The sequence below is a fragment of the Castor canadensis genome, chromosome 2 (assembly GCF_047511655.1).
Source record: "Castor canadensis chromosome 2, mCasCan1.hap1v2, whole genome shotgun sequence".
Classification (NCBI taxonomy): Eukaryota; Metazoa; Chordata; class Mammalia; order Rodentia; family Castoridae; genus Castor; species Castor canadensis.
The window spans coordinates 102,169,336-102,194,342 of NC_133387.1; the positions used below are offsets into that span (position 1 = coordinate 102,169,336).

At 41.9% G+C, this 25,007-nt stretch overlaps 1 protein-coding gene across 1 annotated transcript; it reads right to left on the reverse strand.

Moving 5' to 3' along the window:
• Positions 1-79: 79 nt before the first annotated feature.
• On the reverse strand, positions 80-24,707 carry LOC109676332 (uncharacterized). Its single transcript, XM_020152772.2, has 4 exons — positions 24,296-24,707; positions 6,753-6,936; positions 5,952-6,044; positions 80-3,802 (listed from the first exon to the last, which is right to left on the reverse strand). The coding sequence occupies exons 2-4, from the start codon at positions 6,889-6,891 to the stop codon at positions 1,266-1,268; spliced, it is 2,769 nt and encodes a 922-aa protein (XP_020008361.2). The 5' UTR covers positions 6,892-6,936; positions 24,296-24,707; the 3' UTR covers positions 80-1,265.
• Between the last annotated feature and the right edge of the window lie 300 nt (positions 24,708-25,007).

The window sequence follows — 25,007 nt, forward strand, 5'->3', positions numbered from 1 at the left end:
ACAAACTCAGTGATTATCAAGATTTCAGGGACAATGAACACTTACTCTCCACACTGAAAATGAGACCTCATATGAAGACTGCATATGCAACCATTTATTATGGTCATACTGATGGCTTCTTACTAAAATTCTGTGGGGAAGAAATGTTGGGTAGAAGAAAGTGACAGCCACCCCAAATAATCCTCTAAACAAGATGGAGATGGAATTTCAAATTTGGGTGTGTATGGACAGAATTGTGTGTGAACCTAACACCTCAAGCTTAGCAGGTTGATACTTACTATTTGAGTCATATCCCAAGCCTTTTTTTTTAAAGTTATTTTTCACACAGAGTCTCATATTTTACCCAGGGAGGCTTGGACCACAATCCTTGTACCTATGCTAATTACACAACTAAGATTACAGCTGGTTCAGCTGTGGCAACACCTGGCTTATTAGTTGATAGTGGGTCTTGCTAACTCTCTGCACAGGATAGTCTTGAACCACAATTGTCGATCCGTCACCTCCCAAACAGCTGGGATTATTGTCATGAGCCATTGCTCCCTGGCCCCCATATTTCTTTCATTCTCCCAAAACTTGACATGGCGACGAAACAGGTTCCCCTTTTGTATGACTTTTCTGATAAACATGAACAGGGTGAGTCTCTCAGGAACACCTCCCAAATTCATAAAGTGAGTAAGCAATGCTGGCTGTGGGTGCTGAAATGCAGACCACACATAAAATGGCTGAACAGAGTAGGCTTCATTTCTCACATGTAACAAATGGAAGGTGCTGGGCCATTGGTGGAAAATACTCCGTTTTCTTCATTTCTGTCTGAACTCACAGTGATTGAAGACACATAGAGCTCCCACCCTGAGTCTGGTAGGACTGCAAGGTCACTGTTAAATTTAGGCCTGGAAGGAATGTTCATCACTGGTGTCTTTATCTCCAGAGAGCTTTGAATTGTTGGCCACAGAAAGAGGCAGAAAAGATCTTGCTGTATCACAGAGAAAAGAAAATAGCTTTTGGAGGACACATAGCTAGTCGCTGCCATTCAGGATTTTCCCACTGTGAGAATTCTCTCATGTTTCCTGAGGTTTGATTTCTGAGAAAGCTCTTCCATCTTCAAAAGACTTCTCTCTTATGAGTGGTCTGATGCTTGCTGAGGTTTGACTTCTTGCCAAAGGTTTTTCCACACTGATTACATTGATAAGCCTTTCCCCAGTGTGAATCATCTCATGTCCAATGGGGATTGACTTCAGGTGAAAGGATTTTGCATACTTACTACACTAATAAGGATTCTCCTCAGTGTGAATTTTCTCATGCTCGGTGAGGTTTGATTTCCTGCTAAAGGTTTTTCCACACTGATTACATTGATAGGGCCTTTCCCCAGTGTGAATTATCTCATGTCTACTGAGGACTGACTTCAGATGAAAGGACTTTCCACACTGACTACACTGATAGGGCTTTTCCCCAGTGTGAATTATCTTATGCCTAGTAAGTTGTAACTTTGAGACAAAGGGTTTATGACACTCACTACACTTAAAGGGCTTCTCCCCAGTGTGAAGTCTCTCATGTGTGGTGAGGCCTGATGGACCTGAAAAGGTCTTACCACACTGACCACACTTGTAGGGGTTCTCCAAAGTGTGACACATCTCATGATTGGTGAGTCTTGACTTCCGGCCAAAGGTTTTTCCACACTGATTACACTGATAGGGCTTCTTGCCAGTGTGAATTGTCTCATGCACGGTTAGGCTTGATTTCCGGCAAAAGGCTTTCCCACATTGATTACATTGATAGGGCTTCTCTCCACTATGAATTTTCTCATGTCCAATGAGGATTGACTTCAAGTGAAAGGATTTTCCACACTGAAGACACTGATAGGGCTTCTCCTCAGTGTGAATTTTCTCATGCTCAGTGAGGTTTGATTTCCTGCTAAAAGTTTTTCCACACTGATTACAATGATAAGGCCTTTCCACAGTGTGAATTATCTCATGTCTATTGAGGATTGACTTCAAGTGAAAGGATTTTCCACACTGACTACACTGATAGGGTTTCTCCCCAGTGTGACTCAACTCATGCCTAGTGAGTAGTGACTTATAGCCAAAGGTTTTATGACACTGACTACACTTAAAGGACTTCTCCTCAGTGTGAATTTTCTCATGCTCACTGAGGATTGATTTCCAGCTAAAGTTTTTCCCACACTGACTACACTGATAGGGCTTCTCCCCAGTGTGAATTATCTCATGTCTACTGAGGACTGACTTCAGGTGAAAAGATTTTCCACACTGACTACACTGATAGGGCTTCTCCTCAGTGTGAATCATCTTATGCCTAGTGAGTTGTAACTTTGAGGCAAAGGTTTTATGACACTCACTACACTTAAAGGGCTTTTCCCCAGTGTGAATTCTCTCATGTGTGGTGAGGCGTGACTGACCAGAAAAGGTTTTACCACACTGACTGCACTTGTAGGGGTTGTCCCCAGTGTGATTCATTTCATGAATGGTGAGTCTTGACTTCCGGCCAAAGGTTTTTCCACACTGATTACACTGATAGGGCTTCTCCCCAGTGTGAATTCTCTCATGCATGGTGAGGCTTGATTTCCGGCAAAAGGCTTTCCCACATTGATTACATTGATAGGGCTTCCCCCCAGTGTGAATTTTCTCATGTCCAACGAGGATTGACTTCAGGTGAAAGGATTTTCCACACTGATTACACTGATAGGGCTTCTCCTCAGTGTGAATTTTCTCATGCTCAGTGAGGTTTGATTTCTGGCAAAAGGCTTTTCCACACTGATTACATTGATAAGGCCTTTCCCCAGTGTGAATTATCTCATGTCTATTGAGGATTGACTTCAAGTAAAAGGATTTTCCACACTGACCACACTGATAGGGCTTCTCCCCAGTGTGACTCATCTCATGGCTAGTGAGTTGTGACTTATAATTAAAGGTTTTATGACACTCACTACACTTAAAGGGCTTCTCCTCAGTGTGAATTCTCTCATGTGTGGTGAGGCCTGACTTCACTGGAAAGGTTTTACCACACTGATTGCACTTGTAGGGATTCTCCCCAGTGTGACGCATCTCATGACTGCTGAGTCTTGACTTCTGGCCGAAGGATTTTCCACACTGATTACACTGATAGGGCTTCTCCCCAGTGTGAATTCTCTCATGACTGCTGAGGTTTGATTTCCGGCTAAAGGTTTTTCCACACTGATTACATTGATAGGGCTTTTCTCCCGTGTGAATTATCTCATGTCTATCGAGGATTGACTTCAGGTGAAAGGCTTTTCCACACTGACTACACTGATAGGGCTTCTCCCCAGTGTGAGTCATCTCATGCCTAGTGAGTTGTGACTTATAGCCAAAGGTTTTACCACACTGACTGCACTTATAGGGCTTCTCTCCAGTGTGAAGTATCTTATGCTTGGTGAGATATGATTTCTTCTGAAAGGTTTTTCCACATTGATTACACTGATAGAGCTTCTCCCCAGTGTGAATTATCTCATGCTGGGTGAGGTATGACTTCTGGACAAAGAAACTTCCATTCTGATTACATTGATAGGGTTTCTCATCAGCATACATCCCATCAGGCTTACTAGGGTGATTCCTGTTCTGACATACATTCAACTCCTTGGGCTTCACTCCTAAAGAGCCTACATTCTTTACAATCAAATTTGAAATATGGCTGGAACTCAAATGAAAGGCATGTCCTAACATAACTCTCTCGTTAATTGGTGTGTTGTTCATATTGATTCCAGCTTGCCACAAATGTCTGTCTTGACTTTCCTCACTGGTCTCAATTATGACATCCACCTTCTGGACATCTAAAATGAGAAAAAAGATGACTTCAAGTAATAAATGACAGTGATACATTTTATATTGTTGAATAGTTTTTCCTTGTTTTTTTCAATTTATTTGCATATGGTAGTATTGATTACAATATTCACCTACAGCCTAGTTATCATTTTCCATGGAATGTATCTGCCCTGCCATTTCTTTCCCCCATTGTTTTTCTCTTATTGTTTTGCTAATGTTCTTCTCATTATTCTACTTTGATGGGTACAAGAATTTTAGGACCAGCAACTTGCATAATACAAGTGAAGTCGGCTGACTGCCACCAGAGCAGGAACATGACATTGGTACAGCGTTTGCATGTATATTTGTTCAGCTTTCCTTCTTACACAGAGAATAACTATGTGTATCTAGGGAGTTTTTCAAATGTAAAATGTCTTCTTTCCCATTCTAGATGAACAGAGCGTCCTACAAAGTTCTAATTTAACCTCACTAACTCTCAGAAATATAAATTTTTTTCTTCCTCCCACCACCAAGGACACCCACCTATGAAGACCATCATCTTTATTCAGTGCTTTTCAGGCTCCTTCTAAGACCAAAAGTCCCAGTATCTCTCCCCTATTCCTGGTACAGACACCTATGCTTGATAATCAACTTCTCCCAAATGATGTTATCTTGTGCACTGGACTGTCAGCTTTCTCCTACTTTAATAGAAAATACAATCTTCTCAATATTTCTTCTCCTTTTTCTTGTTTATACTGATATCCACTAAGAGAAGATGGAAATGATAACATTGAATTCCACTCCCCAAACAGAGATGTGAGCTCCTCAACATGAAACTCTTGGTTCTCTCAGGCTTGGGACCAAGAATGTCTTGGCTCTTCCCCAAATGCAAACCCATATGCTGTATCCTCCATTTTATGGTGTCTGACATCATGGTTCACAAGGGTAAGTCTGGACTTTTCTCATTTTCTTATCAAGTCCCTAGGGGAACTGCTCTGTAAGTTTAAATAACAACTTCAAGCTACCAATTTCCAATTTGTGCTTCCAAGAGTGATCTCAAATGTAGATCTTCATATTCACCTATTATGTGTGAAGTTTTGAAAACAGGAACTAAAACTCAAGCTATGTCAAGATGACCACTTCATAATGCACTACAAATGTAGACCAGTGGTACAGTACTTGACCAGCACCCTTGAGGCCCTGGGTGCCATCCCCAGCACAGCAAATTCAAACAAACAAATTCCATCTAACATTATCTTCTCTGACCATCCTTTCTAAATGATGATATATCAATTTTCCTTTTCTCACGTTGATGAAATATTGCTCATGGTTCTTATTTGACTACTTAAAACATACTACTTTCTTGTTTTTCTCTCAGCACACTATAAATTCGATGAAAGAGACATTATTTTGATAATTTCTTACATTATTACAACTATAAAATCACCAGTACTTAAAACCAGCTTCAATGCGATGTGATAAAGCATAATTTATGAAGAAATGTCAGATAATACTAGCCCACGAGACACCAAGTGTGGGGGCAGGCACCTGTAATCCAATCCCAAAGGAGGCAGAAGCAGGAAGATCAAGACTAGAAGGAAAGAAAGGGTCCGTATCAGGAGTCTGTCTCAAAAAAAATTTTAAACCAGGTGCCAGAGGCTCACATCTCTAATCCTAGATCCTCAGGAGGCTGAGATCAGAAATCCTGTTTAAAAGCCAGCCCCAGGCAAATAGATCACAGGACCCCACCTCAAAAATAACCACAGCCAAATGGACTGGAGTTGTGGCTCAAGTGAGAGAGCATCTGCTCTGCAAGGGCCTGTCTGCTTTGGAAGCTCTAAACCCTGAGTTCAATCCCAGTCCCACAAAAATTAATTTATTATTGAAAAAGGAATTATTCAAAAAAATCCATGAGAATGGAGGGTGAACCAAATCAGAAGACTAAGAAAGTAAATACCAAAGAAAAATATCTAAGAATAGGGTTTAGATTGGAATAAAGGTCAAAATTATATGTGAGAGAGCCCTCCTTGAGGAATGTAATGCACAGATTTGATGTGTGCAGGCACACCATCCTCAGGTCTGCAATCTGGAAGATATTCTGGTGAAGTCAGTGCAATACAGCCAACATCTGCTGGGCTCCCCTCTAATGCCCTCCTCACTCAGGATGCACCGACTCACCTGGTGGGCTCTGGCTTGGAGATTCTTTTTCCAACCACTGCTCTGCTCCTTGCTCCAGCATGAAGATCAGCTCAGGTTTGGTGATGCATTGCCCTGTTCATGCAAAACAAGGTAGGATTTTGTTAAATGATTAAGTCAGGTTTTTCCCCTCTCTAACCCTTTCTGCAATGATGGACATGTTCTGTACCTGTGTTACAGCAAGGGGGCTGATAGCCACAGCAACCACTTTCAAACACTTGACATAGGAAGAGTCTGAGGAGCTACATTTAAGTTTTGCATTAATTTATTTCTCTTTTTTCTTTTATTCCTGTATTAGCATATTAGTTTTACCCAGGGTACACTGTGACATTTACAAAGTAGTTGTAATAAATCCTCCCTCCCCCCATTCTTAGGACAGTTTCAACAAGTGTCATGTCCCATTTTTTTAATGAATATATAATACTTTCGCCATATTCACCCTCCTTCACCCTTTCTTTATGCCATACCAAAGCCTGGACTTCTTACCTTTCTTTCCTTCATTCTTGAAAAAAAATTTGTTTATGATGGCTATACAGGGAGTTTCACCATGACATTTCCTTATATACATATATGTATTATACCCTGAATTGGTTTATCCCCTCCATTTTAAATCAAGTTCTTGCAGTAAGATAAACCCTAGCTTTGTAACTGTGCAATGAAGGGGGACATGTGAATTTTTCATGGAGAGGATGAACAATTGAGTTTTTCATGGGCTGGAACTGTGCACCTAAATAGTTTTCATATATGTATTAAGAATTGAGGGCTACAGTGCATTTCACTCACCCAGGGACACCAGGCTGCTGTAGGTCTCGAGCATTACCTCCCTGTATAGGGTCCTCTGAGCATCATCAAGGTCCCGCCATTCCTCCCAAGTAAAGTCCACAGCCACATCCTCAAATGACACTGAGTCCTGGAATGCCATATTTCTTCTCTGCTCACCAGTTGTTGGAATATGGAAGTTCTACTTCTGCATGTGGAGGTAGGAGTGGGGGGATATTTTATAAGTATTTTGCAAAAAATGCCACTTGTTTTGCACTCTATGGTAAAAGAAAGTCATAGGAATGTACCACCATTGTAATAATTTATTAAGTACTAAGTGGTATTAAAAATATTGTTAAAAGTTTTACCTCACAAACTTAAAAAACATACTTATACCAAGGGAATAAAGTATGAGTAAAAACAGTGCTGTAATTCAAGCACTGAAGAGGATGAGATAGGAGTACTTTAGAGTTCAAGGCCAACCTGGGCTACATAGCAAGTTCCACTCTATTTAAAAAAATAAAATAAAATTTTGCACCTTTAAGGAGCTTATGATCTGGAATGAAGAAACCATTAAATATGAATAAAACCCCACAATCTGTTAGCGGAACTGATTTACAGCTTCAATGTAAATGAAGCAAGAAAGGAGAATGTATACTTCTATTTTGCATGACAAATCTGCACTTTACTGAGAAGCCTAGTATTCTTTTCGAATGACTAATAAACTAAAACTGTGCACACAGGCATCACAATATTTTCTTCCTACATGCAAAAGATTGCTCGTGTTCACTCCAGACATCTCTGCCATTTCCCAATCTACTGGTGTAAAATGAGAGCTCCGGTGAGAACAGGTGAGCAAACTGAGCAGATCTACATTTCAACAGTCATCCCTGGGAGGAGAACTGGAAAGGCTTAAGGGAGACTTAAACAGTAAGAAACCAGAGTGAGATGTCAGATCACAGAGAAGTAAGACTGCAGAAAACAGAAGTAACCTTCAAGGAGAGAAAAGAAAAGAAGTGCAGTAACAGAATTTGGTAAGGATTTGTTGATTGAAGATAAAAACATTTCATTTCTAGATGATCTGCATGATTGATGCTACTTAAATCCTGGCACCATAATGTGTAATTTGGAAAATGGAAGAATAATACTACAGCAGGCCTGGTGCTGCTGGCTCACACCTGTAACCCTAGTTACTCTGCAGGCAGAGATCAGTTTGGAGGCACCCCAGGCAAATAGTTCATGAGACACTATCTCGAAAATACCCAACAGACACACATACAACAAAAGGAGAAAAAGAAAAAAGAAAGAAAAGAAAAAGAAAATACTCAATGTAAAAAAAAAAAAAAAATGGGTGGGCTGCATACCAAAATGGTAGAGCACCTGCCCAGGAAGCACTAGGCCTTGCTTGAGCTCAAACCCCAGCACCTCCAAAGAAAACAAAACAAAACAAAAACAAATCCAAAAAAGTGACACAGCCTTGAATATATTACATTTGGAATGTCCAATACCACATCTATGTGATGGCCAACTACCAATTTCATACATGATTCCAGAGTTCAGGAGAGAGAGATGTAAGCTGAAGATAAAATAATTTGCTGAGTAACGAAATTTTAGTGCTGCCTAAAGTTATCACAGTGAATGAAATGAATGGTCTTCAGAAAAGGAAAGTTAACAAGAAAAAGAACATACAGAATGATAGAATAATAATGTCGCCATTTTGTGAATCAGGCAAAATGGCAGCCCCGCCCTTAAGCAAATTCCCGTGCTCTAAGACAGCCCCACCCCTACCAGAGACAACTGCACATGCGCTAACTTCCTTCCCCTCCCCCTTCTATAAAAGCCACTGCTCGCCCAGGCTCTGGGCTGCGCCATCTTTTCCCCGGCCAGCCTGGCAGTTTGGGCCTGCCATTAAACCTTGCTCTATGGACGGGAGTTTTCTCATGAGCTTTCTTTGAGAGCGGCATTTTTCCTAACATTTGGTGCTGAAACCCGGGATCGGGATGAGTTCCCGGCACTGACCTTGCTCTCCCGGCTTTCCTCCGGGATCTGAGCTGCTTTACCGGGACCCCCGATCCTAGAAAGCGTCACTCTCTCACTAGCTCACAGGGAAGTTCCTCCACCCCAGTGCGCCTCCAACCACCATCCACCACCAGCCAATCTTCCCTTAAGGTCTTCTCTCCCTCGGTGAGTCCTCTTTGCACGCAGAGCTGTGTTCTCTCTCTCATTTCCTCGAAAACCCTAGCACTAGGTTGCAGCGCGCTCTCGTCCCAGGGAACTGGGTTCCCCACTTAGGACTGTGGACATCCCCGTGGTCAAGACGTTCCCTCTGGGGGTTGTTTTCCACATTTCTCTCTCTCTCCCCTGAGGACCTGATATTTTGGGGACGCCCGCCATATCTCTCCTCAGGTCAGGCCTTCACCATGGGAGTTGGACCATCCCAAATTCCTTTAGACTCCCCAATGGGATGTCTCCTGGCCAATTTTGGGCCCCTCTGCCTAATGCCTGATCTTAAGCCACGAAAGCTCATTTTTCTCTGTAATCAGGCCTGGCCCCAATTGGACAATGCCTCCAAATGGCCACTTAATGGCACTTTCAATCCCAGTATTTTAAGGGATTTATGCAATCTCTGTGAGTGTGCTGGTAAATGGAAGGAACTTTCCTACGTCCAATCCTTTCCCTATCTCTGCATCAAGTCCTCCCTCTGTACTTTCTGTTCCCCTGCAGATTCTATTAGCCTGTAAACCAGTTTCTAAATCAGCCAATTCCTCTCCCAAACCTCCTCCTTCCCCATGTAAGCAGACTTCTTGCACTGCTTACCATCCTATCTCCTCCTATCTTCCTGAAAAACTTTCCCTGTCATGGAGTTAAGCAAGCCACTCCTTGCCAATACTGACCTCAAGGCGGTTCCAGCTCTGAGAGAGCTCATGCTTTATTCAGTGACTGGAGAATGGAGGTTTTGTTTCCTGAAAGCCTGCCAGTACCAATCAATTGGAGCAACCTGGAGACACAGGTGATGGCTAATCCCTCAGGCGTGTGTCATGCCTCCAGGCTCTGCCTTCCCCTCCCTACCTAAGATGTCAGCACACCTTTCTGCCTCCTCCATGGTCTCACCATGTGTCCTTTGTCTCTGTCTGCCTTCCCCTCCCTGGGCTTACTGGGACCCTGCCCCCCATGAAAAACCTGTAGCATAGTACCTTATGACTTAAGTTATTCCAACTAGTTTGCCAGGCCTCTCAGTCTAAACTAACTTTAAATCAGCTGCTTTACAAAAGCACTTGGAAAAACCTGCAGCTGTCATGCTTACCCTCCAGCTCCGCCCCCACAAGAGGAGGAGGGAAAGCAAACAGGCACACCTGTGCACAGGATGCTGGCTCCTGGACACAGCAAAAACGCTTGCCATAGCTAGGAAAATCCATAGAGTGGATCCAGCAAATCCTGGACTGCCAGCCACATGTGGCAATGGCTGCAGCCTGCCTGCCACTTCCCCTAGAATAAACGCACGGAGAGTACATAGGAAGGGGGGAGGGGTGACAAGCCGCAGGATCAGGCCTAGGCAGTCAGGGTCATTTGTCCCAGGTGTGTGTGGAGGGAGTGGTGCTTACACAAGTCCTGCTCCTAGCCCCACCTCACACCTCAGGGCATCAGACCCTTATAAGCCAATTGTTAGCTTGAGGTTATAGTTCCAGAAATAACAAAATAGACATTACTGTGGTCTCTAAACTTCTCATTTAGACTTTTCTATAACTTTGGCCTCAGCATAAATTTTTCCCTCCAAATATTAACACTAGTTGTTCTGTATGCCACTGTTATTGGCCTGAAATGCCCTCTGAATGCCCTTCTCTAACTTTACAAATGATTTCTTTGTTAAAAAGATAGCCTTTATTAAAGAGGCTGCCTGCTGTTAGCTAAAAGACAGGATCCTAACGTTTTGTTCTTTCTAGATGGGATCTGCATCTTCCAGTCTTTGGCTGGTAGATGTTGGAAGCTTTGTACTGGGGCCTGGCCTCAGTATGCCTTGGGTGACCAAGAGAAGTGGCTTTCACAGGGCTCCTTAAATTACAACAGACCTTTTCTATAAAAAAAAAAAAAAAAAAATGAGGTCCCCTATACAAATTTCTCTCCCTTTCTCTCTTGGCTCTCTGCTCTCTCCCTCTCCCACCCGGCAATAAAGAATCACTTGGCCAGATCACTCCTCTCCACGTGGTCACTTTTGGGGTCCACATTTCCTTACATTTGGACAAATTTCTCTCATTAGAAAAGCAATGGGTTCTGGCCCAGGCCACTCAGGTTTGAAATGATTATGTGGCTCAAGCAAAAAGTTCTGAGTTCAAGCCCAGTACAGCCAAAGTAAAAAAAAATAATAATAATATTTGGGGCTGAGGAAGTAGCTCAATGGGAGAATGTCTGCCCAGCATGTGCAAAGGCCCTGGGTTCAATTCCCCAGCATTACTAAAAAAAAATAAAAAATAAAATAAAAAATGGTCACTTCAGCCATCTCATAGTAGAAAAATGTAGTTTAACCTAGATCCCTCATTCTTCAAGTGAGGAAACTGAGGCCCAGAACAGTTCAGAGGCTTGCTCTCCAGAGTGTCAGGTGTCAATGTAAAATAACAACTTTACTTTACAGCAACAACCTATCAGAAAGCATAACACAGTGGACTCAGAGTCACAGGTGAGAGAGGTTCTCCTCAAAGATAAATTTCTAACAGTCAGTCCCAGATATTTGTTAAAAAACTCAGACTGTGGCTGAATGGAAAAGTTATTGAACCAAGTAATACAGCTAGCCATGTCTGTATTTATGGCTATGTCTGTATGTCCGGGACCTTACAAACAGGATAGAAAAAGATAAGAGACACCATGGCCTCACTGCTGCTCTCAGAGAGGGCCCCACCCGACTGGGGCCTGTATCCTGAACTTGCTACTGTGGTGGACAGGAGGGGAACTTCTGCAGAGAATGCTTAAGGGGGACAGCCCGGGAGATAGCCCCGCCCCCAACCGGGACCCTGCCCTCTGCAAGGGTAACCACTGGAGGTCTAAGTGCCCCCATCACCAGATGAAAGACGAGGTGCCACCTTCCATGGATTGATGGGTCCAAGCCTCCTGTCCACACTCCACTTCTTGGCATCAATGTTGAGGAGCCATAATGGCAGAAAAACAAAAGGCCATTTTCCTCCTAGACAGTGGAGCCTGTTTCTCTGTTTTACCTTTTTCTCCTGGTCCAATGACAAAAGTTATCGTTTGGGGCAAATCTGGCTAGCCCCTAGAGCACTAGTTTACCTGGCTTCTGGCCTGCTCTTGGGGAGACCTGCTCTTCTGTCACTCTTTTCTCATAGTACCTAAAACTCCAGTGTCCCTGATGGGACAGGATTTACTATCTCAATTAAGAGCTCAAATTCTCCTCCCCCCAGGCAGTTATCTCTGCTGCCCCCTCCTTCAGAAACAAAGAGATTCCACAGTGTGGACTGATGAGATGAGTGTAGGGTGAGCCAGGATGGCCCTCCCTATTCAAATAAAACTCAAAAATCCCTCACTGTTTCCACACCTAAAACAATATCCCCTCAAGCCTGAGGGACAATGATGCCTTATGCCTATCACAAATTCCTTAAAACAACAGGGCTACTAATGAGTTGCTCCAGCCCCTATAATAAAGTTAAAATTCTTATGAAAGTTAATTTTAAAATACAAGTTACAAAGTAAACAACTGAAAAGGATATAGATAGGTAATAAATGTATTTTTGAGAAGTTAAAGTAAAAAGGAATGGTTTTTTGGATGAGAAGGGATTTTGCAAAGAAGGCGTTTGTCCTAAAGATTGTTTCAAATAGAAAGGATAAGGACAAACCATCAAAGGGTTTAGTATGTAGTATGAAGGTCTGAGTAAGTTTTAAAAGTGTATAATAAAAAACTTTGATGTGTGATAAAGTTAAAGTTGAATATAATCTAAGAGTTGCCTAAAAGATTTTTAGGGTCATGTCAAACTAAAATCAAATCCTCTATGTCTATGAAATAACAAGGTTATCTTAATATTGTTCTGCTGAGTAATATCTACAAAAAAAAACATTACAGAGAAGGATTTTATCAAAGAAATTATTTGTGTTTTCTGTTGATCTTATCAAGCTTTAAGTACTACTAAATCAGAGTTCATTTACACATTTGCTTATGTGTCTTAAATGACCACCTTGTAACAGTGTTATGTTATACTTTATCTAAATATGGTACAAACATTTAAAAGGTTAAAAGTGTCAATTTATGTAAAATAATGAGCTAAAGCTTTCTTTTATCCAAGAGTGTTACATTTAAATCCTGACAGCCCCTGCCTCCCACAGGTCACCTACCTAGGTGTGGCCTTAAAGGGACAGACTCACTCCCTGAGTCTTAAATGCATCAACCCAATCTTCCATTTCCCAACCCCCATACCATAAGACAGCTTACAGCTTTCCTGGCAGTTATAGGATTTTGCAGAATTTAGATTCCTAGATATGTAGTCCCTGAGCAGACACCTTTTTATGCTCCTCGTAATATTCCTATTTGGGTCTTAGATAATGTATGGCCACCCATTTCTCTTGAAATTGTCCAGGGAACAACATTTCACAGTGGTTCTCCTGGCCAATGCCCATCCTAATGCCTATGTTTCTTGCTCTCCTATTCTTAAGCTTCCTCCCTTGTATCATACTGCATTTCTGCTCTTGCTAATCAAAAATTTAACCAGTTGTACTGCCAGGGATACCAACCTCTCCAAAACCGCCTTGAAAACTACTGTGAAGGCCCCATCCAGGACACCACAGGATCCTGAGGATCCTGCCCCATACAAAGCCCCCTGCCAGCAGGAAGCAGTTAAAGAGATCAATGCTTCGCCCCAATTCCTGATCCTCAGCCCCTATCCTCATCATTATTAAAGAAAAAAATGGGGGAATGATAGAACAATAATGTCGCCATTTTGTGAATCAGGCAAAATGGCAGCCCCGCCCTTAAGCAAATTCCCGTGCTCTAAGACAGCCCCACCCCTACCAGAGACAACCGCACATGCGCTAACTTCCTTCCCCTCCCCCTTCTATAAAAGCCACTGCTCGCCCAGGCTCTGGGCTGCACCATCTTTCCCCCGGCCAGCCTGGCAGTTTGGGCCTGCCATTAAACCTTGCTCTATGGACGTGAGACTCTTCTCATGAGCTTTCTTTGAGAGCGGTGTTTTTCCTAACACAGAAATTAATAATTCCTGATGGGGGAAGAGAAATAGACTACAAAGACCAAGAAAGAATTTTCTGAGTTTGTCCCAAGATAAAGAAAACCTCAATGTTAAGAAGTCTCAGGCTTGCATGGTGGTGCACACTTACAACCCCAAGACTCAGGGGGCTGAGGCAGGAGGATCATGACTTTCAGGCCAGCCTGGGCTACATAGTGACACCCTGTCTCAGAAACAAAAAAGGAAAAAAAAGCTCCACTAACACAATTAAGTATATTCATATTCTATGGAGACAAATTCTTTCAATGGTTCATATAGACATTGAGAAGGTTCCTTTTAAACTTTGACCCTGGACAATGCACCTGCGATCCAAGCACCTCCAAGAGGTGGTGAAGGCTGGAGTCTGAGCTACCCAGAGCACAGAACGCCAGTATGAGATAAAGAGGGATTTTTTTTAAAAAACACATAAATAAATAAAAATACAGCTGTTCAGCTTTAGTTAGGATATGGAATGCCATACAGGACCATGTGTGAAAGGCTAGGACCCAGTCCAAGGTGGGGCAGGCAAGTGTTGGAATCTTTAAGAGGTCATGGAATTGTGCCCTGGAGCAGATAACAAGACCTAGCCAATTATTGCCTCTTTTTCCCTTCCTGGCTATGAGGTAAGCAGCTTCCTTTGCCATGAGCTCCTGCCATGTTGTATTTTTGGTCCTTGAATAGGCCCAAAGGTAATGGTGCCAAGTGATGATGCACTGAAAACTTGAAAGCCAACAGACAATATAAATCTTTCCTCATTTTAAGTTATCTCAGGTATTTTGTAATAATGATAGCTGATAAACACAGGAAACTGACACTCCATCCAAAAAAAATCAAATACAGAGCTGAAGGAACTGAAAATACAACTCTTCCCGGATACAAAAGGGAGTGGATCACACTGCACAAGACAGAGCACACTGCAGCCAGTCTGTGGCATTCTATTATAGTAGCCTTAATAGAATAACACAGCTTGCCCTCCCCTATACCTTACCATACTACTAAGTGTATTATTTCCAACAGTTCCTTTTATGTGGCATGGCATATCAGGCTATGAAGAAAGTATTTCAAGACATATTAAAAAGCAAAAAACAGAATATGAAGTGGCAGATGATACATTGGAACCAGACATGGCATTATCACAAAGCAAACTTTTGTTAAAACTCTGATTAAGGCACTAAGGAAGCTAATGGATAAACTATAGACAGCATGCCAGGACAGGTGGGCAAAACAAACTTCAACTGTGTATTGGCTAGAAGTTCACTTAAATACAAAACTTACGCTGGTTCACCCCTGTAATCCTAGCATCTGAGGAGGCAGAGATCAGGAGGATGAAGGTTCAAGGTCAGCCTAGGCAAATAGTTCTGGAGACCCTATCTTGAAAATACTCAACACAAAACAGACTTGGGAGAATGGCTCAAGTGACAAAGCACCTACTTATGAAGCAGGATGCACTGTGTTCAAACCACTGTACCAGCAAAAAAATTAAATAAATATAAAAAAATATGAATTAAAAGTAAATGGATGGAGACAGGGTGACTGTGAACACAGTACATTACATGCACATGTGTGTATGGAAATGTCATAATGAAACACCTTTGTGAAATTAATACACACTAACTAAATGTTAATTTAAAAATAAATGCAGAAAATATATCATCCTAACCCTAATTAAAGGAAATCAGGGGCTAGTAAGCTGAGTTGTAGAGCAGGAGCCTGGAAAAGTTACCAAGAAAAGGGCATTAGGTAATAACACAGTGATCTGTTCTGTAACATGTAACAATTCTTAACACGTATGTGTCTAACAAAAGATTCTGAACCTATGGGAGAGCAACATTATCAGAAGTGCAAGAGAAAGATGAATCCACAAGCACACTAGAGATGTCAACAATCCACTCTAAAAAAAAGACAGACCCTCACAGTGCAACTCAAGAACAGCTGAATTCAAGTGCATGTAATTGGCACCAATAGATGAACTCTTCCAGCAACAAATTACACATTCCTCTGAAGAGCATGTGGATAACCACCAATACAGGCCACCTTCTCAGCCTGAAAACACATCTGTACAGATTTAAATGACTAGAAAGCACGCAATGTCTGCTTTCAGACCAGAGTGGTACAAAAACAAAAAGAAAACTGAAAAACTCCAAGTATAGGGAGATTAAACAACATACTTACAGATAGTAAAAAAAAAAAAAAACTGAAGAGAAATTTTAAATTTTGAACTAAATGAAAATGAAAGCACATTTTACAAAAATCTGTAGGATGCAGCAAACAGTGCTTAGAGGACAATTGATGGCAGCAATGTGTATAGTAGACAAAAACAAGGATTTAGAATCAATAATCCAAGTTCCTATCTTAGGAAACTATGTGGAGAAAGTAAAAATTAAAACCAGCAAAAGGAAAAAAACAATAAGAATTATAAGTGGAACCAGTGAAATTGAAATAGAATCTCAACAAAGAAAATCAGCAATAGAAAACAAGGGTTTCTTAGAAACGTCAATTAAAAAAAAATAAAGGCTGGGCATTAGTGGCTCACTCCTGTAATCTTAGCTACTCAGGAGGCAGAGAACAGGAGCATGGCAGTTCAAAGCCAGCCCAGTCAATTAGTTCCTGAGACCCTATCTCGAAAAACCCTATACAAAAATAGGGCCGCTGGAGTGACTCAAAGGCCGAGTTAATGTCCCAGCACTGCAAAATAAATAAAGAAAGAACATGAAACAATTTGGGTTATAATAAATATATACATGGAAATGTCACAAGGATATTCCCCATGTATATATCTAAAACAAAAATGACTTTTTTTTTTCATTTACAAAATCAGAGAACTAGAGGGAAGAACAGGTTCTGCCTGGGGGTGTTGGTACCAGTGGGAGGGGAAGGAGATGTGGAAAGGACACAGGAGGGTGAATATAGTGCAAATTCCATGTACATACGTATGTAAAGGGAAAAATGAGATCTGTTGAAACAGTTCTGGGAATGGGGTAAGAGGAGTTAAAGGAGAATGGTGGAGGCTGGAGAATTCAAGTATGATATATTTGATATACTGTAAGAACTTTTGTAAATGCCACAATATACCCCACCCCAGCACAACCATAAAAAAAGAAGAAAAAAAACCATACTAGCTGAAAAAAAGAAAACCCATCAATAAAATTCCCAGTTATTGTGCCTCAGGCCCAGCTACTCAGAGATGGACAGGATTACAGTTTGAGGTCAGGCTGGGGGTGATGGCATGATCCCAGCTACATGCAAGGCTATAGGTAGGATTGCAGTCTCATACCAGCCCAGCAGATAACAGGAGACCCTATGTGAAAAATACCGAGACCAAAAATTGCTTCGGGGCATGGTTCAAATGGCAGAGAACCTGTGAGACTCTGAGTTCGAACACAAGTACCACCACCAAAAAAAAAAAATCCTTAAGCATATGGTCAGGTTATAAGAAAATAAAAGAGAAAGGACACAAAGTACTAACAACAGAAATAAAAAAGGGATGTCACTACATGTTCTGCGAACATTAAAAGAATAACATGGGAATACTATGAATAACTCTATGTCCACACATCTGATAGGCTATGTAAAATGTAACAATTTCATAAAAGACACAACTTAGCCAAATTCACAAGCTAAAAACACACAATGTGAACACATTTCTATTAAAGGAATTGAGGGCAAGGAGGGTGGCTCAAGGTGTAGAACTGCTGCCTGGCAAGAACAAGGCCCTGAGATCAAACCCTACCGGCACACAAAAAAGAAGGAATTCAAAAAACAATGAATAACCTTTCAAAAACAGAAAGTACGAGGTTCAGAGTTGTTCACTGGTAAGTTCAACCATGCACTATAGAACAAATTCTCCCAATTCCCTACAATCTCTTCTGAAGAATAAAAGCATAATCAGTACTTCTTAATTTATTTCCTACCGATAGCATTATCTTACCACCAAAACCAAACAAGGCTGTTAGAGTGACTCAAGTGGTAGAGTATTTGCCTGGCAAGCATGAGGCCTTGAGTTCCAACCCAACTGCTGCTGGAAAAAAACAATGTCCTGGGAGCCTCAATATTTGCTAATCAAATACTATTCTTTGAAATAACTCATGAGTCAAAGAAGTATTCACAACGGAAATGACAATGTATTTGTGATAAATATATATACTGTTACCAATGGTTTCTGGAAGATTATATGGACCACAAGTCCTCTCCAATTCTTCCCTCTGTGGTGGAAACATGAGCCTTAAACATTGCCCAGCCTCAGTGGCTTGGTTGGCCAATGGAACATGGCAAAGGTGGCATTTGGGGACTTCTGAGGGAAGGCTGCAAGAAGTTATGCAGCTTCACTCGTGTCTCTTGGAACATCAATTTTGTGGGAAGCCAGTCACCAACTACCCTGCGACCTCCTTGGTGCAGAACCACATACAAGTTGGTATGCTTGTGGACAGCCCCAACAAGCTCCAAGAACACCAGTTCCAGACAACAGTGAGTCTCCTCAAATGTCAGAAACTCTTGGGTTTTTGGATGATGCTCCCCAGTTCGTACTTCATCTGTGCCTGAGATGAACCAGGCACCAGATTCTGCCTAAATCATGGAGTGAAGACAAGGTCACCACAATTTGAGCTGATTATTTTTATTTTTTTGGTGGCGCTAGGGTTTGAAGTCAGGGCCCCACACCTGTTTTTTTTTTTTTTTTAACTTCCTTTTATTTATTTATTTTAGATATGAGACATTTAAAAAAAGAGTAATAACATTTTTCTATGTACTGATTCACATTCTAGAAAAGCAAATTCCAGTGTTTTCAGTACATCTTTTTTTTTTCATTTTTCTTTTATTATTCATATGTGCATACAAGGCTTGGTTCATTTCTCCCCCCTGCCCCCACCCCCTCCCTTACCACCCACTCCGCCCCCTCCCTCTCCCCCCCCCAATACCCAGCAGAAACTATTTTGCCCTTATTTCTAATTTTGTTGTAGAGAGAGTATAAGCAATAATAGGAAGGAACAAGGGTTTTTGCTGGTTGAGATAAGGATAGCTATACAGGGCATTGACTCACATTGATTTCCTGTGCTTGGGTGTTACCTTCTAGGTTAATTCTTTTTTACCTAACCTTTTCTCTAGTACCTGTTCCCCTTTTCCTATTGGACTCAGTTGCTTTAAGGTATCTGCTTTAGTTTCTCTGCGTTAAGGGGGCCCCACACTTGTAAGCAGACACTCTTACTACCACCTTGAGCCACTCCACTGCACTATTTTGGTAATCGATTATTTTCAAGATGGGGTATCAGGAACTATATTGCCAGGGACTGGTTTCAAAGCTAGATCCTCCCGACCTCTGAGGTCCTAAGTAACCAGGATTACAGACATTTTACATGTGCAGCTGGCTGAGCAGAACTTTTACACAGATGAGAAAACTAAAATCTGCAAACCAGGAGTAGAATGGGAATAAAAAGCTACAATGTGGAGCAATATTGGGAAACTAAGCAGAGTTGCAGCCTGTAGGACTCATAATCCAAGTTGGAAGTGAATCAGGACTGTTGGTGAGTATAAAAGTGTCACTGAAACCTGGAGAAAAAGATTTGTAGATCACAGACTAGAGAATATTCAGCAAAATTGCTACCTCTCACAGCATGGAACCCTGAGAGGGAGGCTCACCATCTCAGGGTCTGCCTATGGAGACTTCTGGGAAGAAGGTGGAAAGGACTACCAGGCCTCCTCTGTTTGCCTTTGAGAAAAATGAGAGGAGAGAGATGAACTGAAGACCGTTCAACCTTCAAAGGTTGCCTTAGAAAAGGAGAGGCTAGACTAAAACAAGGACCTGTTACAAAGAGTGTGGTGATGTGGGAGAGGGGATAGCTCCTGTCTAATAGATTTTGGTACACAAGAAGCATACCTCTTAAAAAAGTGATTCCACTGTGCCATTGCCTATCTCCAAGGAAAAGCGACAGAAAAAATGAAAAATAGGAACAAGTAGGAGTGTAGCTCAGTGGTAGTGTATGCTTAGCATTCATGAAGCCCTGAGATCAACACACACACACACACACACACACACACACACACACACACAGCATTCATGAGGCCCTGAGATCAACACACACACACACACACACACAAAATGAAAAGGGGGACATTGGATACTCTACTTAATATAAGCAAGCCATAAGTATAAAAAATTCATCAACTGCAAACTGAGGCATTTCTTAAGGAAGTATAACATTAACTCAGAGAATGGCAAGAGCCCAGAGAGCAGAGTGAAGAGGCCTGAGTTCTTTCCTAGGGACTAGGACTAGGCTGTAATCAACAAACTGGTGCAGGTGCTTGATGGGAATAAACACTCAGATCAGTGTTTGCAGGGTGCTTCTCACAGCCCCAAGCCCACCACATTCATACCACTCTCCTCACTGTGTGCTGCATGTGTGTGGACAGGGAGATTACAAGTTACTATGATGTAGGGGTCCAGGGCATACAGGGTTAATATGAAGACATGCAGGGAATATGAGATCCAAACCTCCCTGGTCCTCTAAAGGGCTCTTTATGGTTAACACTGCAGTATTAATGGGTCCCACATCCTGCAAAGTGGGTGATAACCAATGCCTACCACTTCGGAAAGCATGTATGGTGTAGCCCACTGTAGTAACCCTTTAGGTGTTTTTCCCTACTGAAGGCTTCATTAATATTACTTGCATGTAATGCATACAATTTTAACACAGTGAATTATGGGAAGGAACATGTACAATCAGAAATCGGTTATATAACATCTGCTGTCTTCTAATTGCCATTAGACCACCAGAAACATCCAGGTTTTTTCCACCAGCCTGGCTCAATCCACATAAAACCAGAGACCCCTGGCAACTGTAATATTGAGCTGCATGGCTGTAGCCCTGGTTTCTCCCTTGATGGCATTTCTTTCACTTTCCACTTTCAATAATCTTTGCCACACACTCCTTGTCATTCAGATCAATTCTTTGATCTTGATGCCAGACAAGAGACTGATGTAATTGGTAGGCCCCAGATAACAACCAGAACCTGATTTAATTGACCTGCCTACCAGTGTCAAAACAGGAAGGTAAAGATCACTGGATAAACTGAGAGAGGCCAAGTATATTTTGAACTTTGGTGAAATGTGAGTAATTTGTGGCCAGAATACAAACTTCGTGCTTCTAGTGACCTTCCAGTTGGGACAAGTGATATCTTGTAGCTGACCACACTGGCCTGAAACAAACCAGAGACACAAAGAAACCCCAAAACGTACACAACACAAACCATACTGCTCTGTCCGGTTCTTTGAACCTCAAAATTGTGACAGGTAAAGAGAAGTTCTATTTAAACCAGTAAGTTTTTGAGATGGAACACCTTAAACATCACTAGAGACCATAGCAAGTAACTTATTGAAACATGGAGTTTGGAGGTTTAGACTTAACTTAAGGCTGCAAATAAATGAATGGTAAAGCACATGTCACAATTATGTTCTGCCTCAAAATACAACTGTGAATTTAAAATGTTCAGCTAATGAATATTTTATTCTTAACCAACTATAAACTACAGTTAAATTCCATAAACTTAGCCATAGCTAGTGCAAACATCCATTTTTTGTTATTCGTTCATAAATAGTTAACTAACATATCAGTGAAATTAAATGTAGTCTTTAATGGAGTTTGTAAACATGACAGATCCTTTAGAATTACAGAAAACTGTATATTAATAAATACAAATACAGTCACTGAGAAACATACAAAAACTAGTTAGCAATTATGAAAATTTCTGTTTCCTTTTTTTTTCTTTGCATATTTTTTCATTGACCTTTTCTCAAATGGGTCCCACTAACTCCTGAATGCTTTCTTTTAGGGGACTCCTGAGGATGTCACCAGATGTTCTGTTTAGAGGCACTGTTGTATACAAATACATTCTTCAGGTTTTTCCAGGAATGACATCTGCAGTTACGTTTATTCACGAGCATTATCACATCCTCTTCCTACATGCTCTGTATGCAAACAGTAGGCCAAAATAAAAAGAATAAACAAAAGTTGCACAAGTTCACACCAAATGACATTAGACCTGGCAGAGAGGGAGGAGTGCAGGATTGAAGGTTGGATCACGGGCAGGATGGCTGTGGTTCCTGAAGTGAACCACAGACAGCTATATCCATGCATGAGAACCACTGAGTGAGTAGAATGTGGCCCAGGATGGAGCACTTGGTTGAGTTATGCTAAGGGGCAAAAAAACCGGAGGAACTGAGAACAGAGAAAACAATGTGAGAAAGGCTGTGATAGGGACTAACAAAGAAGAATATCAAGCACATCACAAGAAGTAGCTTCAAATATGGTAAATGGTGATGGATGTGAAGGACATTTAAGTTATTAATGGGTTTCTGAATAGCTGAACTAAGACAATGCAGAGTGGGCTAAAGGAAAAATGAGCAATGAGAAGATCTGCCAGGAAATTTAACTTTGAACAGTGTGCACATGTGTATGTGGGCTGACAGACAGGTACAGAGTCACTGAACAACCTGTGGTCAACTCAATCCTCTAGATATTCCAGGTTTAATCCACAAATGAAATATGGCCTTCCAAAAGCTGCCTGGGACCACACTATTTTACCAACTCCAGAAAAATTTATTAAGAGAGAATTGCATTAGCACCAGATAACCATTTCCACTGCAGAACATTAGAAATGCTATTTCCACATTGGTCCTGAAAAACTCACTACCCATCTATGAAAGTAGGTAATGTGTTAGCCTTTGGTGAAGTTTTTATGTCTCATGAGAAGTTAACATGCTTTCTTCTCAGGTAGCCTTCAAATATATAATAAATATGCCTACTTGTCATGGCATCAGAAAGACCAGAGATCAGGCCAGGCATGGTGGCACACAATTTTAACCCTAGATTCTCTGGAGTCAGAGATAGGAAGATTGTGGTTCAAAGCAAGCAGGAGCAAAAAAGTTAGCAAGACCTCATTTCAAAATACAAGATGGGTACGATGCATCACACCTATAATCCCAGCAACAAAGGAGGTGGACATAGGAGGATTACAGTGCCCCAGAGAAAAATACGTACGACCCTTCCTAAAAAGTAACTAAAGGTAAAAGAACTGGAGGTATGGCTCAAGTGGTACAGCATGTGTCTAATAAGCACAAAGTGTTCAAACCCCAATGCTGTACTCCCCACCAAAAAAAGTCCAGAGACAAATTTGTACTCAACACAGATGTTTTCAGCATCTTAACACCTGCCTGTGTCGGGTGCAGTGGCTCACAAGGTAGAGCACCTGCCTAGCAAGTGGTAGAGTGTGCAGCCCTGAGTTCAAACCCCAGTACTGAGAAAAAAAAAAAAAAGGAAAACCCTGCCAATGTCTGTATGTTAACTCTATCTTATTTATGTGCATCACCCTGAAGCTGTTTTACTCATTTCTACAATTCCATTTGTATTTACAGACTTCACAAATTCATGAATTACTATGCAAAACAAAGTGAAGAATGAACAAAGAACTCACCAGAAATTGGTTCATTTTTTATTTCTCCTACAAGCACATTCTGGAGGTGTAGCTGAGGCATTGTTTGGTTTTGATTCTCCTGCTCAAAACTCTACATGTTAGCTGGATATAGTGACAAAAAAAAAAAAAAAACCCTCTCTATAGATTAGTCCCTTATACAATAACAGGCAACAGAGTCCCCAGTGAAGATGCAGCTGTTACTATGAACAAAGGGGAACCATGTATGTTATACTGGATCCCTCCCTCTTGGTATTTACCACAAGCACAGAGCTTCGAGTTCAAACTCTAGCCCCACTTTAAAAAAAGAAAAATTACTTTTTAAAAAAAAAAGTATGTGTTTGCTGAAAATGCACCTGGGGCCCCCAGAACGACAATGAAAAAAATTTTTTAAATTTTAAAAGCGTACTATTCAAGACAAGAAAGAAATACCACTGGAGGCTAGGCTTGGTGGTACATGTTTTCAATCCCAGCTACACAAGAAGGTGAGGTGGCAGGAAGATTAGGGTCTGAGGCCTTTCCCAGGCAAAAGCAAGTACTATTTGAGGGCTGGGGCATGGCTCAAGTGCCAAAGCTGTTTCCTTCAAGGCCCTGAGTTCAAATCTCACTATGGCTAAATAAAAGGTTACGGTAAAAAGACCCAATTTGAAAAATTCACTAAATGCAAAAAGGGTTGGGGGGTGTAGCTCACGTGTGCAGTGCTTGCGAAGCCCCGCGGCCAAACCCCAGTACTGCTAAAAAAAAAAAAAAAATCACTTGGACTACAGGAGGTACTAAGTACTGCCCTAGGGACTCCAGAGGCACAGCCCCAATGTAATTATTCCCCTTTTCATGGAGATATGCATGCTGTAACTCAGCATTTTTGCTGACGTTTGTGCATAACAAATGTACCTGTAATTTGGGGACACCGTCCCTGTGATGGTTCCATGAGGCGCGTCCACGTACCCACAAGACAACAATCCGCGATGTGCCACTGACGTGCCCTGACCAGGAGGACGCCACTAGATGTGACAGGACCAGGTGAGGAAAGGCTCTGCTCCAACATGCGCCTTCCTGGCCGCAGTCACACACATGGCCGCTGCGACTTTCCCTCCCAGCCCGGCTCAGCTCCGCGGGCCACCTGTGTCACGGACCGGGGGACGACCACCTGCGGTTCTGCCAACACCTCCTCAGGGTCGCCGCTCCTGCACGCCAGGGTCCCCGTGGTCGCTTTCTCTCTCACCCTCCAATGGACCTTCAGGGGTTTCCGCGGAGGAATTCAAAGTCCGCGGAAAAGCATCTGTAAGACAGCAGTTCCGGGAACTTCCGGGCAGAAACTGGCGGGGACGGGACAACGCCTGCGCAGAAGATACCCGGAAGCGTTCCCCTCCTGATGCTGCTGGTGACTGGACTGGGTGAGACTACATTTCCCACAAGACTCTGAGCAAGGCTCACAAAACAAGGGAAACTTCATTTACCAGGTGATGTGACTCCAAATTGACCAGTATGACAAGTTCTAGGATTGGTCCATACCCACGGGATAGTCATGTGGATTCCTCCTTCTTTATTAAATCCTGCTGCGATTAATCCAACGTATTCTGTGATAATTAGATTAAAACTATCA

What these genes read in the sequence shown, in the direction of transcription:
- LOC109676332 (XM_020152772.2), bottom strand. Translation starts at nt 6,891, where the DNA reads ATGGCATTCCAGGACTCAGTGTCATTTGAGGATGTGGCTGTGGACTTT. An exon ending in CAGCAGCCTGGTGTCCCTGG is followed by an intron (nt 6,045 to 6,752) that starts GTGAGTGAAATG and finishes TTGCATGAACAG; the next exon opens with GGCAATGCATCACCAAACCT. An exon ending in TCCAAGCCAGAGCCCACCAG is followed by an intron (nt 3,803 to 5,951) that starts GTGAGTCGGTGC and finishes TTCTCATTTTAG; the next exon opens with ATGTCCAGAAGGTGGATGTC.